The 18,447-nt window shown below is 41.0% G+C and overlaps 1 protein-coding gene across 4 annotated transcripts in view; it reads left to right on the forward strand.

Moving 5' to 3' along the window:
• Positions 1-230: 230 nt before the first annotated feature.
• ACSM2B (acyl-CoA synthetase medium-chain family member 2B) overlaps positions 231-18,447 on the forward strand; it is a 48,827-nt gene continuing 30,610 nt past the window's right edge. For 3 of the 4 annotated variants that reach the window (XM_024984800.2, XM_059881269.1, XM_059881270.1), the window contains exons 1-7: positions 231-335; positions 1,751-1,935; positions 5,401-5,611; positions 8,240-8,447; positions 9,910-10,053; positions 12,733-12,889; positions 18,229-18,308. In XM_024984800.2, coding sequence (XP_024840568.1) covers positions 1,759-1,935; positions 5,401-5,611; positions 8,240-8,447; positions 9,910-10,053; positions 12,733-12,889; positions 18,229-18,308 — 977 coding nt within the window. In that variant the 5' untranslated portion in view covers positions 231-335; positions 1,751-1,758. The remainder of the gene's footprint in view (positions 336-1,750; positions 1,936-5,400; positions 5,612-8,239; positions 8,448-9,909; positions 10,054-12,732; positions 12,890-18,228; positions 18,309-18,447) is intronic. The other variant, NM_001101952.2, reaches the window with a different exon arrangement.

Consider the following 18,447-nt stretch of genomic DNA (forward strand, 5'->3'; position numbering starts at 1 on the left):
GCCTTCCTGTCAGGAGCTCCTGTTCATGTTGGATGAACCTGCTGTCAGTCTTGTGCATAAATCTCCTTTTGATCTCCTGGATTGAAAGACTAGTTCCTGGCTGGATCCAAGGCTCTAGGACTGTGAAATCCATAAACATAACTAGGAGGACTGGTGTTATCCTGAGTTAGCCTCAGTTAATGATTAGCTGTGCCCTCTTTGAATGCTGTAGGGATTCTCGAGCTATCTGCCTGATTAGCTGTGCCATCCTCCAAGGCGACAGGGGTTCTGGTGCTGTCTGTTCAGGACGGAGACCAAGAGATCTCCAGAGAGACTTCCTTGAAAGGACTTGGCAGGTAAGCACGTTGTGAGGAATGAACAGATGGAGTCATGCTTCATGATGGCACTATCCAATCTTTAGAAGTCATGACTGGTGAGGAGAATGACAATCCACAGGGAAAAGTAGTCTGCAATCTCTAGGGACCAAGAAAGGTCTGCCAGGTCTTAGTGAGGAGGCAGCAGTGGGCAAAGGAAAAGGGAGTGTTTAGCACAGCAAAAGGGAAGGACTGGGGTGACTGAGAGAAAGGTGGTCAAATTGGGATGGAAGTTGGGTGGTAGTCAGGGAAGGAGGGCTCTAAGAGAAGGTGAGGCCAGAAGAATGAGAATGAGCCAGGTATGGAAAGAGAGAGGAATCAGCATGTAGAAAGGCAAAAGAATTTCCTGCCTGGGAGCTGGTAAGGAAATCTTCACTTTTTGTTCATTTAGAAAAGACAGGAAGGTCTTTAAGAGACCTTAAGCATTCTGACCGCTACTGCCCAAACAACAGGAAGTGGGAATCTGACCAGCTGGAGGAACTACTGGCTGGATTCCTTGCGTCAAAGGTCATTACACTTAAATTCTGCAATCCTCATCAAGGTGCACATGTTGGAAATCAGAGACCAGTAGATTTTGAACTACTTTGCCTGAAGCCAATGCAGAGACAGAAATGAAAATCCCAACAGTTATAATTTCTAAAGTAATGCTATTTGTCAGGTCCTGTGTGCTGAATACATAGTACTCAAGATATCTCAGTCAAGTATCAGTTAAAGAAAACAAATGCTGCTTGTATTAGTCAGTTTTTGCCATGATAGCAATCATCCTGAACATCTCAGATGCTTATATCCAAAAATATTTTCCTGTGAGTCTGGAAATTATCTGTGGCTCTACTAGGCTCAGCTCAAGTCAACATGCGTTCTGGGACCCAGGCTGGAGGTCGGCTCACTTGGGATATGCTGTTCTCACGGCATTGGCAGGAGGATTCTTTACCATCTGAGCCACCAGGGAGGCCATTTTCATGGCAGAGGGCATAAATGCAAGAGTCTCTGACCAAGTACACAAGCACATCCACTCATATCTCATTCTCCAAAGCATGTCCTATGGACAAGCCAAAGTCAACGAGAGGTGCATACACACTCTTCTCCAGAATGCACACGGAGTTTTTGGTAATCACAATTCAATCTACCACACTACTGTGTTTTAAGCACAAAAGGATTTATTGTGTGGAATTGGGTGTTCACAAAACTGTCAGAGGTGCTGGAAAAATAGGATTTAGAGCAGGTGCTGTGTTTTCAGAGAATGGTACATCAGAAGGTGACTAAGATAGATGCTGACTTCCAGTTCACTCATAATCACAGCAAATTAATTTCTGGAAGAATCCTGTAAGGTTGGAATGGGGCTCCTTAAGCAACTGCTGACTCTACAGACTCACCTCTGTCTTTTCTTTCCTTCATAGGTTTGAACATGCATTGGGGGCGGCAACTCCAGGCACTTTGCATCCTATGGAGGTCTCAGATGTCCAATCACACTATCCGCATTCATACTAGGCAACTGGCATCGCTGCAGTGGGGACACCAGGAAGTTCCTGCCAAATTTAACTTTGCTACTGATGTGATAGATCACTGGGCTGGCATGGAGAAGGTAATGGGGTGGAAAAGAGGCACACAGTTGGAAAATTTGGCTGAGTTCACTAGTTCATCCATTCATTCAATAAGTATTTGTTGAGTACTTATTATGTGTCAGGCACTATAATGAGCTGTGAACAAGATGTCCATCTTCCATTAAGGTGCATAGGGTAGGAACAAGAGAACATGAGCTTGGCTGAAAGAAGGGTTCAGGAAACTGATGCAGGGTGGAGCAATCTGGGAACTGCCACACCTCAGACAGCTGAAACGCACAGCTGACCTGAACATACTCCTCCACATTCTCTCTTGTGACCTCCCAGGGTGAAACAAGGACTAGCGAGTTGGAGTCATAGAGGAAGTAAATTTGTATTTAATAAAAGAAAAATCAGCATTCTCTTGTTAAACCAGCATCAACGAAAGACTGAGTCAGTTTTCTCAGAAAGCTATGTGTCCTTGTCATTAGGGATACACAAGTAGAATGATTTTTAGGCAGGGAGTGTCAAAAGGATTCCAACATGAGGCATCAGAGAAGAGAGTGATACAAAAATTCCTAAATTTTCTTTCCTAGCCTGGACTTCCAGAATTCTGCTCCATTCATTGCTGACACAATGATTGACTTTACCTGAGTTCAGTGGACCTTTATGGAAGATGAAAGGATTCATTCTGGCTAGGGTAGCAGAAGAGGTGGTTCTATTAGCATGGGCTTAAAAGAATGATGATCAGAAGGAATCATAGTTGTGATGTCTCAACACCATGACATAACTTTAGTACAGAAATGGCAAATGCCAGGCCTCTAGGCTAAACATAGCCCATGGTGCAGGGCTCTCTAAAAAAAAAAAAAAAAAATTGGTAAACATTTTAAAGTTGAAACTTTTCAAATAAAAATTTAGATTTCTGGCTTTTATTTTGAAGTTATACTTCTTTAGAATAATGAAGGAGGTCTTTACTACCATGACTCAAAATCCTGAATTCATAAAATAAGTGATTTACTAAATATATGTACATTTCAAAAAAACAAATTTCCATTGACAAACACTGTCAGCAAAATTTAAAATAATGACAATCAGAGTAAAGATATGCATCTCATAAAAGAGCCAAAAGTTAATATCTCTAATGCAAAAAGAGCTCCTAGAAATCAAGAATAAAAAGATGCAATCAAAAATAGATATGGGCAAATATATAAACAGTTCACAGAAAAGTGAACTCACAAGGCCCTTAAATATAAGAAAAAATGCTCAACTTCACTCATAGTAATAGTTACACAAATGAAAACTTCACTGAAATAATATATCTTACCTACTAGTTACATAAAAATTTTGTCAACATACTCTGTTGACAAAACTATGAGGAAATAGACACAGGTACTGATCAAAGTGCAAAATGAGTCAACCCTTATAAAGAGGAATTTTGAAATATCTAATACAATTACAAATAAATTTTTTCTCTTTGACTTGACATTAGTGCTTTCAAACTATGATATGGAGACCCTGAGGATTCCTGAGACTTTTCCCCGGGGAATATGTAAAATGAAAACAATTCAAAACAAAACTAAGAAGAATTGGAACTCTTTTGCAACACTGGTGGGAATGTAAAATGGTCCAGCCATTGTGGAAAACAATATATTTCCTCAAAAAATTAAAAATAGTTACTGTATAATCCAGTTTTTCCATTGTTGTGTATGTACCCCAAAGAATCAGAAGCAGGGTTTTGAAGAGATATTTATACACCATGTTTATGGTAGTATTAGTCACAGTAGCCAAAATGTAGGAACAATCCAATGTCTATCAATGGACTAGTGGATAAATAAAATTGGCATATCTACACAACATTTTTTAAAAAGAACGAAATTCTGATATATGATACACCATAGATGAACATTATAGACAAGTGAAATAAGCCAGATACAGAAGGAAAAATAATGTGTGAGTCCATTTATATAAGTTACCTAGAGTAGTCAATGGAGAAGGCAATGGCACCCCACTCCAGTACTCTTGACTGGAAAATCCCATGGATGGAGGAGCCTGGTAGACTGCAGTCCATGGGGTCGCTAAGAGTCGGACACGACTGAGGGACTTCACTTTCACTTTTCACTTTCATGCATTGGAGAAGGAAATGGCAACCCACTCCAGTGTTCTTGCCTGGAGAATCCCAGGGACGGGGGAGCCTGGTGGGCTGCCGTCTATGGGGTCGCACAGAGTCGGACACGACTGAAGTGATTTAGCAGCAGCAGCAGCAGAGTAGTCAAATTCAGAGACAAAAAGTAGAATAGTAGCTACCAGGGACTTGGGAGATGAGGGACTGGGGAGTCATTGTATAATGAATACACAGATTCAGTTTTAGACAATGAAAAAGTTCTGGAGACAAATGATGGTTGTGATTACACAGCAGTATAAATGCATGCCACCAAACCGTGTACTTTATAAATGGCTACAATGGTAAATTTTATGTGATGTATATTTTACCATGGGCTTCCCTGGTAGCTTGGTTGGTAAAGAATCCACCTGCAATGTAGAAGACCCTGGTTGGATCCCTGGGTCAGGAAGATCCCCTGGAGAAGGGCATGGCAACTCACTCTAGTATTCTTGCCTGGAGAATCCCCATGGACAGAAGATCCTGGCAGGCTACAATCTATGGGGTTGCAAGAGTTGGACATGACTGAGCAACTAAGCACAGCATATTTTACCACAATAAAAAATAAATACATAGAGATAGATAGATAAATCTAAGGTAATATTTGCCTTTTTAATTCTTATTCTCTCGGAAGTATACTGTGTCATTTTCCAGAGGCTACAACGAAGTAAATACAGAAAAATAAAGGAATCCAAATGTCTTCTATTAAGGAAGATATTAATAAGATTTGCAAAAATATAAAATAATGCCACTCTTCTCATTATATTTTGTTTGTTTCAGAAAGTATACTTACTTCTTCAATAAAACATATCTTATTTGTGTTAATATATGATGGACTTATTACTGTTATATTTAAAAGCTGAAGTTTCAATATTTTGGCCACCAAATGTGAAGAGCCAATTCATTGGAAAAAATCTTGATACAGGGAAAGATTGAGGGCAGAAGGAGAAGGGGATGACAGCGGGTGAGATGGTTGGATGGCATCACCAACTCTGGACATGACTTTGAGCAAACTTCAGGAGATATGAAGGACAGGGAAGCCTGGCGTGCTGCAGTCCATGGGGTCGCCAAGAGTTGGACATGACTTAGCGACTGAGCAAAAACAACAACAATAATGGATTTATTCACACATGTATATAATTTCTCAGTTTAATTTCTAACAAACATTGAGAGATATTAATAAAAGGCTTATAAATAAAGCTTTTTAGGATTGTAATACTTCTTAAGAGTGTATAGGAGTCCTGGGATCAAAACGCTTATTAAGCACCACTGCGGCAGTTCCAAGATGGGAATTTATTTCACATGCTTGTGTACCAGCCCACCTTAATCATTAGGCCTTTTCTTTCTTCAGGCTGGCAAGCGACCCCCTGGCCCAGCCCTGTGGTGGGTGAATGGCAACGGAGATGAGGTAATGTGGAACTTCAGCCAACTGAGTGAACTCAGTCAACAAACAGCCAACGTCTTCGCAGGGCCATGTGGTCTGCAGCGTGGGGACCGTGTGACAGTGGTGCTGCCCCGAGTGCCTGAGTGGTGGCTGGTGATCCTTGGCTGCATGCGGGCAGGTTGGTGATTGACCATCTGAGCGGGGCACCATCTCCCTTGTGAAGGAAAGTGGTGGCAGAGAAATGCAATCATTCCTCCCAAAAGATGCCCCCTCCACCTATCATGTGGTCCCTCATCATATAGAGACACCACTGTTCTCCCATTTATTTAAGCAAACTATGCCCTAAGCAGTATACTAATTGGTTGCTAATACAGAGTAAACAAAACAGAGTCTATGGGACTCACAGATCTCTGGAGAAAGACAGCTGCTTTAAATTATTAATTGCATATACAACTATTGAATCACAGTTTTGATAAGTGGCATGAGGTTCTATAAGAACCTATACAAAATATTTGTCAAACTATTACCTATAGGGCAAATCCAGCCCACAGCTTGTTTTCATAAATAAGAAGTTTTATTAGAACCCAGTCATGCCCTTTTTGTATATTATCTGTGATTGCTTTTGAACTATAATAACAGACTAACATAATTTGGACAGAGAGCCTCTGGCACATAAAGCCTAAGATATTTGACATTTGCTTGGCCTTTTGTAGAAAAAAATTGCTGATCTTTGCTATAAAAGGAGACCCAAACAGACTAATCTGAGAGGTTTACAAAAGTCTTAGTAGAAGTAGTATTTAGTCTGAGAGCTGAAGGACAAGTTGGATTGAACCAGGAAAGGAGGAAGAGAGGAGGAGTGCTCCAAGCAGAGGGAACAGTAGAGGGGAGGGAAGCCTGAAAATCATGAAAGAACCTGGAGTGATGATTTGTGTGCCTACAGCCCAGGCAGCAAAGAGAAAGTAATGGCAAATGGGTCTGGAAAGATGGACAGGTGCTAAACTGGCAGAATCTTGTAAGCCATGGCAAGGGAAGGGTACTGGGTCCTTATGCAGTGAGGAATGGAAACCATAAACTGATTACATGTCATGATTGTTTTCTATGTATAGATGGTGACTCTGGATGGTGCATGGAGAATGGGATGGAGGAGGGAAAGAATGGGGTTGAGGAATTCAAATAGGAGACAAAGAATGATAGTGATTTCAATTTGGATGGGGAAGTAGAAATGAAGTTAAGTGGTTGGATTTGAGAAAACTAATCGCAAGATTTTTTTTGATGAATGACATTAGGTAGAGGAAGAAATCGTGTGAGATGGAGAAGTCAGAGTCACTCAGGCAACTGGGTGGATGCAGTAGTCTTTTTCACAGTGAGAAGCAGCTATGGGAAATCAGGGAAAGATGACAATTTCAATTTGGAAGCTGTTGAGTTAGGCGCACCCAAGTAACGTTCAAGAAGCGGGGAGACGGTCTAGTTATAAGATGAACATGTCCTAGGTGTATAATATAAAACATGATCACTATAGTTAACAATATGTATTGTAGAGAGTAAATTCTAAACATTCTCATCACAAGATAAAAAATAAGTGTAGTCATGTATAGTGATAGATGACATAAGGTAGTATTTATTAATTATCTATTTTTATTTAATATTTATTTATTTATTGTGGTATTCATTTCTAGTATATAGGTATATCAAATAATTAATCTGTATACTTCAAATAAATAAATTATTGTATGTCAGTTATATCTCAATTTTTTAAATATATGGATAAAAAGGAAGGGATGAGAAGTGAATAGCTGGGATTTAAGGGCATAACATCTGAGATGCAGACAAAAATTTAAAAATTATCAATTTTTAGATATAAGAGATGAGAAGTGAAAGAGCCTCAAGAAACACCAGTATCCCTCATTTACAACTTATCTTTCCTGGTCTTCTTCACACACAACAAGCATTCTCATCAATAAGGAGGAAAATGTGAGTGTGGTAAAAAAAAAAAAAAGAAAGTAAGAGTTATCAGAGGAATCTGAACACAGCTAGAGAAGCAGGTAGCCCATGGGAGGAGTGAGCAGGCCATGAGAGAAAAGTCACCCAAAGTGACACACTGAGAGATAATGGTCTGAAGGGAAGGAGAACTCAGAGCAGGAGATGGAGGGACAGTTGAGGTGGTAATGGGTCTGCAGTGTGGATCCTGAAGTGTTGAGAGCGGGAGAGAGCAAGCCAGAGGTGGAGACTAATAACCAGGAAGAGCATGTGAAAGCAGCTTTATGACAGGTGAGAAACAGTCTAATTATTATCCAGAAGAATAAAGCAAAGTCACAAAAGTCTCATCAAGATAGAAAACAAAAACCTAGGAGTGCTCTTCCCAAAGAAAATTCAGTGTCCCATGCTTGAGATAGTCAGGACCTTGAGCACCGCGGAATCGCATGGACAATTGCAAGTTCTTTTAAGGCTCTAATATTTTAGTTACTATATATGATTGTTTGGATATAGCAAACTTCTATAGGGCAGTGTGTGTGTGTGTGTGTATGTGTGTGTTAGTGGCCTTAGACTACCAATGTTATAACAGCAGGCAATTCGGTTTCTCTCAGTCTCAGTAGACTCCTTACAGCTCTGACAACCCCAGGGACATCTGTGTTTAAATCACTCTCTGGTCCCCAGTTCCTTTATTATTGATACTCCCCATTGGTTATCACCACCCCAACCTCCCCTAACCCAGCTGCTCCCCACTGGCTGTTCATATTAGGATTCTCTAGGGGAGAAATTAACCATCCCTTCCAGTTCTGTCTTTAAGCCATTTGACTTTTTCCAGGCCTTGTCTTCATGCCTGGGACCATCCAGATGAAAGCCAAAGACATTCTCTATAGGCTGCAGGTGTCTAAGGCCAAGGCCATTGTGGCTGGGGATGAGGTGGCTGAGATAGTGGACACTGTGGCACCTGAGTGCCCTTCTCTGAAAACGAAACTATTGGTGTCTGAGAAAAAACGGGATGGGTGGCTGGACTTCAAGACACTACTGTGGTGAGTATCTATGTGTCTTGTTGTTTAGTCACTGTTTTGTCCAATTCTTTTGTGACCCCATGGACTATAGCCCATCAGGTTCCTCTGTCCATTGGATTTCCCAGGCAAAAACACAGCAGTGGGTTGCCATTTCCTTCTCCAGGGGATCTTCCCAGGCCAGGGATCGAACCCACGTCTCCTGCATTGGCAGGTGGATTCTTTACCACTGAGGCACCAGGGAAGCCCATCAACATGTCTTAGCCTGAGCTTTTACCAAAGATGGAAACCTGCACTTATGTGCAGGTTCTTTATTTGGGAAGTCTGAGGAGCAGTGTGTATGATGGGGGAGAGTTAAGCAGGAAAGAAGTAAGAGTTAATACAGAGTTTATTATCTTTATTATTGAGTCACTGCACAGCATAAGTGGGCCTTGATCTGCAGGGACCTTTTGAGGAGCACACAGAATGCCTCTCAGGATTATCTACTGAAGGACTGACAAACACTGACCCATCAGCCCTTAACCTGCATTCATAGAGGGCTGCCCAGAGATGTTATTTACCCCACACTCCGGGCTGCACATACATGCGTGCAGGATAGGCTCAGAGTCCCATGCCATGGTGGTGACAGAGAATGAAGGCCGGAGGCACAGAGTGCCTCACCTCACTGTGGCTCGCAGTAGAAGCAACAGCAAGTTGGAACTCACCCAGAGCTTTTGACTGTGTTGAATAAGAGGTAAAGCTGAGAGGGTATGTGGTAAAACACAGGAGATGGCTGGTACACAGGGTTTCTAGACTCCTTTTCCCATCTTCTGCATCCCTAAATGAGGCTGCCAGCCGTCTATAACATGATTGGCCAGAAAAGTCTCCCTTTCATATGTCTGAAATCTCCACACTAGAGTCAATACCTTAGGAAATTCCTAGGGAGGGTGTAAGCTTTTTCTTTCTAGTGTTACAGTCTTTAATATAACTGTCAGGGAAATAGACAACATAACAGCAGCTTTGAGAGACTCCAAAGAGGAGTAAATGCTTCTAGGGACTACAAAAGGGTAGATTGGGAAAATTTACACTAATTGAGCATCTCCTGTGCACCTGCTGTCATGCTGTGGCTTCCAACAACAAGCAAATTAACATTCACTGAGTTCTCAAAGCAAGTTGCCATTTCCTTTGTGTTAAAGTTAACTTTCTCAATAGCTCTGAGATGTGTGTTATATTGATCCCATATTTCAGATATGGAAAATGAGACTCCGAGAAGTTAAATAAATAATCTAGAGTGACATGGTTAACAAAGTATCAAACTTGAGTGGTGTTCAAACCCAAGTCTGACTGACTCAAAGTCTCAAAATCTTATCCACTCATAAGCCTCCCTTCTAGAGTGTGTCAGCTGACTTGCCTCTCCAGTATGAGGGAAGATGGGAAGGCATGAGTCACCAAGACATCTGGGGTCCAGGGCAGATCTTACTAGGTGACAATCTGTCACTGTTGTCAGGAAAGCATCTACTACCCATTGCTTTGTGGAGACTGGGAGCCAAGAAGCAGCTGCCATCTACTTCACCAGTGGAACAAGTGGCCTTCCTAAGATGGCAGAACACTCCCACTCAAGCCTAGGAATAAAGGCCAAGATGGATGCTGGGTAAGAAGAGTCCTTTCTCTCTGGAAACTATGTGACTAGACCTTGAGATGTTTCTGAACTCAAATTCAATTCTCTTGAAATAAATAGGTTACCATGTGGCACTTCTGAGAAACAGAGTTGGGAAGGAGGGCAAGGGGGAACATGGCTTAGCAAGCTGGGTATCCAGTGACCCGTGGTAGAACATTTCTGTCATCGATAACAAGAGATCACAAAACCTCTTCAGTGCTTTGAGCAGTGTATCTATTAGCTTGAGTGCTTAGCACAAGGTTGATATGCATTTTTTCCCAAGACTGACCTGTAGCTTGTCCTTTGGAATGTTAGTAATTTTCTTTGATGCTGTCCACATTCCAAGAGGCTGTTTTTGTCAGTAGCAAATTACTTTTCAAATTCATTAAATAGGGATCTGTAATTGGATTAATAATATGAACTGAGATCTCAGAATTTCTGTATCTTGGATCTCATAATTTAGTCTTTTCTTTCACTCTACATCAACCTCATCAGTGGAGTCAGAAAATAGTGTGTTAAGATTGTCATGCAATGATAACAAGAGATCTTGATTTTTTCAGTTGATCCTGCTTGCCATGCTAATTTTATTAGAACTAGAAAATGCTTTAATGCAAAAGACCTCAAAAACTTAAATGTCCTATCTATGAGCCTATGGCATCAGAAAATTAAATTTCATAGAAATTATTTAATAGAAGAGCTACAGTAAGAAAAACAGTTTCAAAAGATGGAAAGATAAATAAATGTAGCTAATATATTAAATTCCCACTCACCCTCGAAAATTTGATTCCATTTGGCTATGACCTAATTTCTCTACAGAGCTGGCTGTGGGTGAAAGTAGCAATCATCTTTAGGACGGGACATATTCTATGGTAATTCCCAGCCACAAGGAAGTTCTTTCTATGCAGCTTAAATTATTTTTGCTTTCAGTTCAGTTCAGTTCAGTTGCTCAGTCGTGTCCAACTATTTGTGACCCCATGAATCGCAGCACACCAGGCCTCCCTGTCCATCACCAACTCCCAGAGTCTACTCAAACTCATGTCCATTGAGTCGGTGATGCCATCCAACCATCTCATCCTCTGTCATCCCCTTCTCCTCCTGCCCCCAATCCCTCCCATCATCAGAGTCTTTTCCAGTGAGTCAACCCTTCGCATGAAGTTGCCAAAGTATTGGAGTTTCAGCTTTAGCATAAATCCTTCCAAAGAACACCCAGGACTGATCTCCTTTAGAGTGGACTGGTTAGATCTCCTTGCAGTCCAAAGGACTCTCAAGAGTCTTCTCCAACACCACAGTTCAAAAGCATCAATTTTTCGGCGCTCAGCTTTCTTCGCAGTCCAACTCTCACATCCATACATGACCACTGGAAAAATCATAGCCTCGACTAGATGGACCTTTGTTGTCAAGTAATATCTCTGCTTTTGAATATGCTATCTAGGTTGGTCATAACTTTCCTTCCAAGGAGTAAGCATCTTTTAATTTCATGGCTGCAGTCACCATCTGCAGTGATTTTGGAGCCCAGAAAAATAAAGTCTGTTTCCACTGTTTCCCCATCTATTTCCCATGAAGTGATGGGACCAGATGCCATGATCTTAGTTTTCTGAACATTGAGCTTTAAGCCAACTTTTTCACTCTCCACTTTCACTTTCATCAAGAGGCTTTTGAGTTCCTCTTCACTTTCTGCCATAAGGGTGGTGTCATCTGCATATCTGAGGTTATTGATATTTCTCCCAGCAGTCTTCATTCCAGCTTGTGCTTCTTCCAGCCCAGTGTTTCTCATGATGTACTCTGCATATAAGTTAAATAAGCAGGGTGACAATATACAGCCTTGACATACTCCTTTTCCTATTTTGAACCAGTGTGTTGTTCCACGTACAGTTCTAACTGTTGCTTCCGGACCTGCATATAGGTTTCTCAAGAGGCAGGTCAGATGGTCTGGTATGCCCATCTCTTTCAGAATTTTCCACAGTTTATTGTGATCCACACAGTCAAAGGCTTTGGAATAGTCAATAAAGCAGAAATAGATGTTTTTCTGGAACTCTCTTGCTTTTTCAATGATCCAGTGGATGTTGGCAATTTGATATCTGGTTCCTCTGCCTTTTCTAAATCCAGCTTGAGCATCTGGAAGTTCATGGTTCATGTATTTTTGCTTTAAGACAAGCTTAATACTTTAAATTCTGGCCTAAAAAGAGAAAGGTTACAAGTGTCACTCTGCATGAGACCCTCAGTTGTGCTCAGGAAATTCATGATGCTCAAAAAAAAAAAAAAAGAGAACCAACCAAGGTCTATGCAGCCAAAGTTCAACTTGCAGGCAAGGCCACTTTTTAGAATATCCACTTAGGTGTCTTTTTTAAGTAAACATTTCCTAAGTGGTTATCACAGGCCACAAGCTGTACTCAGTACTGGAGTTAAAGTGGAAATGAGACCCAGTTAGCTGTTGAGTCATGGGAGCTGGAGTCACACCTTCTGAACAGGCACCTGCTCTTGAGATAGGACATGTGGATAGAACAACTCTCCTTCCCCCTGCTTGCTTATACCTTAATATACCTATACACATATGCAAACATTCAGGTACACACACTCCTCTGCACACATACCTACCTCTACCCACGTATACACATACTCATGCTCCATCCACACCCACATGCACTCATATATGTTTTTCCTCTGTGTTCTCAGAAAATGGACAGACCTGCAAGCCTCTGACATAATATGGCCTATATCAGACACAGCTTGGATAGTGAACATTTTGGGCTCACTTCTGGAACCCTGGACGTCAGGAGCATGCACATTTATCCATCTCTTGCCAAAGTTTGATCCAGTGATCATTCTAAAGGTAAGAGAAGATCCAGTTTGCACCGGATGGTCAGAGGGAGCCCATCTTGAAGTTTCTTTCAATTCATCTAATTTTTACTAAGCTTAGCCATGCGGATAGAAAGTGTTCAGTAAGCAAGATGGAAATGGTTCCTGCCCTCATGCAATTCATGGTCTGGGAAAGGAGACAGACACATACACAATTAAAAGGACTATATTCAGGAGACAAGCATCATGGGTCATTCCTTCATTTAACATTCCTTCATTTAATGGGCCCTTGCTCTGGTATCAAGTATCAGATAGATGACAGTGAACTGAGTGTAATACAGAGGAATGGACTACTAGAGATGATGCTGTCTTGTGCATGTGTGTGTATGTGTGTGTCTATAGTGTAACCATTTTAAGTGTGTAGCTTGAAAATGATTTACCTGCATTAGACCTTTTATTAATCGCTCATCTGCTATACAGAATTCCATAGAATGGGTGGCTTAAACAACAAACAATTATTTCCTCATTATCCTGGCAATCTGAGCTCAAGCTGCCGGTATAGTTGGGTTCTTGGTAAGAACTCTCTTCTGGGCTGCCTTCTTGCTATATCCTCATACAGTAAAGAGAGTGAGCCCTGGTATTCCTTCTTTATCTTATAAGGACAATAATCTCACAATGAGGGACCCGCCCTCATGACTGCATCTAAACCCAATTGTCTTCTGAAGGACTTACTTCTAAATACCATCACACTGGGGCTTAGGGCTTCAGTGTATGGATTGTGGGGGGACACAACATTCAGTCCACAACACATAGCCATGTAATCACCATCAGATCAAGATATAAAATGTTACTTGCATTGCAGAAACAGGCCATACCCCTCATGTCATTGTTCACACTCCATAGATTATTCATTGTTAACCTCTATCACCATAGATTTACTTTGCCTCTTCTTGAACGTCATGTAATCTTTTGTGTCAGGCTTCTTTCATTCAATATATTCTCTGTGAATACTGTCCATATTACTGCACATATTAGAAGTCTGTATAGTGTTCCATTCTGTGGGTCTATCACAGTTTCTCTTACCATCCTATTGTTGGTGGACATTAGGGTCATTTTCAGTCTGAGATTATCATCTATGAGGAATTTTGAAGAACAAATAAGAGTTCTTCCTGTGGAACTTGATGGAGTAACCATTAAATAAAATCTACAAACTGCAGGATCCTGGAGCAACAAAGCAATGGAAATAGGCTCATTTTGCTTGCAAAGGCACACCCAATTTGTACTTCATTTGTGATAGAGAGTGGGCAATTAACGCCCTGGGGCCTCCAGATCTCTGTAGCAGTTAATGACTCAGATTTCTGTTTGGCTGGCAGTAGAGATACCAGGAGCAAACTGAAGCATAGATGACATCTTCCAAGGGCAAGTTCTGCAGTCTCTCAAGAGATTCTCTTTATATGATTCTGTCATTTTCTGTTTTAAACAAATTCTTATTCTGTCTCCTTCCACAAAAAGATTTGAAGTGGCTTTTGTAAAGAGTCACAAATAGAAAAAAAGTATGGAACAAATGTAAAATTATAAAGCCTATTAGGGAAATATAGGCTGAAGATTTGGGTGAGTGAGTGGGAAGACTAAGGAAAGGAAGCAAATAAGTAGGTAATTGCAAATAAGTGGGTAAAGCAAATAAGTAGATAATTGCATGTTGAGCTTCCTGTAAGGCAAGGCAATAAGGGAAGTGAGATAATTTTCATCTCTTATACCAATATGTCAAAAGCACTCAGAGGAAATAATTACATGGTGTGTTAACATTAGTAATTTTTTTAGATGTTCTGTCTAAACCATTCTTTGTAGTAAATTCTGTACAAAGCAAAGCATGGAATGAAGGTGATATTATTGCTGTTGTTTAGTCTCTCCGTTGTGTCTAACTCTTTTCCAACCCCACGGACTCTAGCCTACCAGGGTCCTCTGTCCATGGGATTTCCCAGACAAGTATTCTGGAGTGGGTTGACACTTCCTTCTTCAGGGTATCTTCCAGACCCAGGGATCAAACCTGTGTCTCCTACATTGGCAGGTAGATTTTTTACCATTAAGCCACCAGGGAAGTCCATGAAGGTGGTATTACTAAAAAGTATAGGCTGCAAATGACAGTGCTGCTATTTGCTGATTGTGTGACTTCGGGCAAGTTGCTCAACCCTCTGTAAAATGGGGATGATAATACAAACTCCATCAGGTTATAGTGGGAATTAAATGAGAGAGCACAGAGCCTGGCAAGTACTCAGTAGTACCTTATTTTTTGTAGCACTTCTGTAAAGTCTTTTAACTTTTAAAAGCACTTTCTACCTGAATTATGTCCCAAAAATATTTTGGGGAAAATACGGTTGGGATTCAGTGCAGTTTAGTTGTTCAGTCGTGTCCGACTCTTTGCGACTACACTGACTGCAGCAAGCCAGGCTTCCCTGTCCGTTACCAACTCCCAGAGATTACTTAAACTCATGTCCATTGAGTCGGTGATGCCATCCAACCATCTCATCCTCTATCGTCCCCTTCTCCTCCTGCCCTCAATCTTTCCCAGCATCAGGGTATTTTCAAATGAGTCAGCTCTTCACATCAGGTGTCCAAAGTATTGGAGTTTCAGCTTTAGCATCAGTCCTTCCAATGAATACCCTGGACTGATCTCCTTTAGGATGGACTGGTTATACCTCCCTGCAGTTCAAGGAACTCTCAAGAGTCTTCTCCAACACCACAGTTCAAAAGCATCAATTCCTCACGCTCAGCTTTCTTTATTGTCCAACTCTCACATCCAAACATGACTACTGGAGAAACCATAGCTTTGACTAGATGGACCTTTGTTGACAAAGTAATGTCTCTGCTTTTTAATGTGCTGTCTAGGTTGGTCATAACTTTTCTTCCAAGGAGTAAGCATCTTTTAATTTCATGGCTGCAGTCACCATCTGCAGTGATTTTGGGGCCCAGAAAAATAAAGTCTGGGACTGTCTACTATTTTTCCATCTATTTGCCATGAAGTGATGGGACCAGATGCCATGATTTTACTTTTCTGAATGTTGAGCTTTAAGCCAACTTTTTCACTCTTATTTCACTTTCATCAAGAGGCTCTTTAATTCTTCACTTTCTGCCATAAGGGTGGTGTCATCTGCATATCTGAGGTTATTGATATTTCTCCCGGCAATCTTGATTCCACCTTGTGCTTCTTCCAGCCCAGGCTTTCTCATGATGTACTCTGCATATAAGCTAAATAAGCAGGGTGACAATATATAGCCTCGACGTACTCCTTTTCCTATTTGGAACCAGTCTGTTGTTCCATGTCCAGTTCTAACTGTTGCTTCCTGACCTGCATATAGGTTTCTCAAGAGGCAGGTCATGTGGTCTGGTATTCCCATCTGTTTCAGAATTTTCCACAGTTTATTGTGATCCACTCAGTCAAAGGCTTTGGCATAATCAGTAAAGCAGAAGTAGATCAATAAATCTACTTTGGCATAATCAATAAAGCAGAAGTTTCTGAACTCTCTTGCTTTTTTGACGATCCAGCGGATGTTAGCAATTTCATCTCTGGTTCCTCTGCCTTTTCTAAAACCACTTTGAGCATCTGGAAGTTCATGGTTCACATATTGTTGAAGCCTGGCTTGAAGAATTTTGAGCATTACTTTACTAGTGTGTGAGATGAATGAAATTGTGCAGTAGCTTGTGTATTCTTTGGCATTGCCTTTCTTTGGGATTAGTATGAAAACTGACTTTTTCAGTCCTGTGGCCACTGCTGAGTTTTCCAAATTTGCTGGCATATTGAGTGCAGCACTTTCACAGCATCATCTTTCAGGATTTGAAATAGCTCAACTGGTATTCCATTACATCCACTAGCTTTGTTAATAGTGATGCTTCCTAAGGCCCACTTGACTTCACATTCCAGGATATCTGGCTCCAGGTGAGTGATCACACCATCATGATTGTCTGGGTTTTGAAGACCTTTTTTGTACAGTTCTTCTGTGTATTCTTGCCACCTCTTCTTAATATCTTCTGCTTCTGTTAGGTCCATACCATTTCTGTCCTTTATTGATCCCATTTTTGCATGAAATGTTCCCTTGGTATCTCCAATTTTCTTGAAGAGATCTCTAGTCTTTCCCATTCTATTGTTTTCTTCTATTTCTTTGCACTGATCACTGAGGAAGGCTTTCTTATCTCTCCTTGCTGTTCTTTGGAACTCTGTATTCAAATGGGTATATCTTTCCTTTTCTTCTTTGCTTTTGGCTTCTTTTCTATTCACAGCTATTTGTAAGGCCTCCTCAGACAGCCATTTTGCTTTTTTTACATTTCTTTTTCCTGGGGATGGTCTTGATCCCTGTCTCTATACAATGTCACGAACCTCAGTCCATAGTTCATCAGGCACTCTGTCTATCACATCTAGTCACTTAAATCTATTTCTCACTTCCACTGTATAATGGATTTGATTTAGGCCATACCTGAATGGTCTAGTGGTTTTCCATACTTTCTTCATTTTAATTCTGAATTTGACAATAAGGAGTTCATAATCTGAGCCACAGTCAGCTCCCTGTCTTGTTTTTGCTGACTGTATAGAGCTTCTCCATCTTTGGCTGCAAAGAATATAATCAATCTGATTTCAGTGTTGACCATCTGGTGATGTCCATGTGTAGAGTCTTCTCTTGTGTTGTTGGAAAAGGGTGTTTGCTATGACCAGTGCGTTCTCTTGGCAGCACTCTATTAGCCTTTGCCTTGCTTCATTCTATACTCCAAAGCCAAATTTGCCTGTTACTCCAGGTGTTTCTTGACTTCCTACTTTTGCATTCCAGTCCCCTATAATGAAAAAGACATCTTTTGGGGTTGTTAATTCTGGACGGTCTTGTAGGTCTTCATAGAAATGTTCAATTTCAGCTTCTTCAGCATTACTGATCAGGGCATAGACATGGATTACTGTGATATTGAATGGTTTGCCTTGGAAACAAACAGAGATCATTAACCTATTGTAAAACTGGTCTAAGGAGGTTAAAGACTTAACCTCCACCTGTTAAGACCACACGGTTGGTTTGCAATAGCAGCTGATCTCCCATTGGTGACTGGAAGTTTATGTAATTCTAGAGGTGAGTTCATAGGGACAAGTCAGTCAATTGGCAGGAAGAAGCAGCCTGATTTGACCAAAAAGAAAAAAAAAACAAAACTGTCCTCGACGTTTTTCTGTAATAAAAACTGCAATCATTCATCTGTCATTTTTGGTTTGAAGGTTCATGAAAATTGGGCTCATTTGGCCTGAAGTAGACCCAGTAAAGAAGCCAAGGTTTAAGTCTACAGCTTCATAGCCCATACCCATAACCACTGTGCTACTGATTAAGTTCAACTCTCTTCTTCCAGGTTCTGTCCAGCTATCCAATTAACTACATGGTAGGCGCACCCATTGTTTACCGGATGTTGCTACTACAGGACCTTTCCAGGTGATGGGGATTTGGGGGTTAAAAGCCTCTGGTCTATTGGCCATACCTTGCCTCTGTGACATACACATGTGCTTATTTATGTGGCCCTCTGAGCATGCATAGCCCCCATAAAGTCAACCTCATTGTCAAAGCACCTAGA

The sequence above is a fragment of the Bos taurus genome, chromosome 25 (assembly GCF_002263795.3).
Source record: "Bos taurus isolate L1 Dominette 01449 registration number 42190680 breed Hereford chromosome 25, ARS-UCD2.0, whole genome shotgun sequence".
In the NCBI taxonomy this organism is placed as follows: Eukaryota; Metazoa; Chordata; class Mammalia; order Artiodactyla; family Bovidae; genus Bos; species Bos taurus.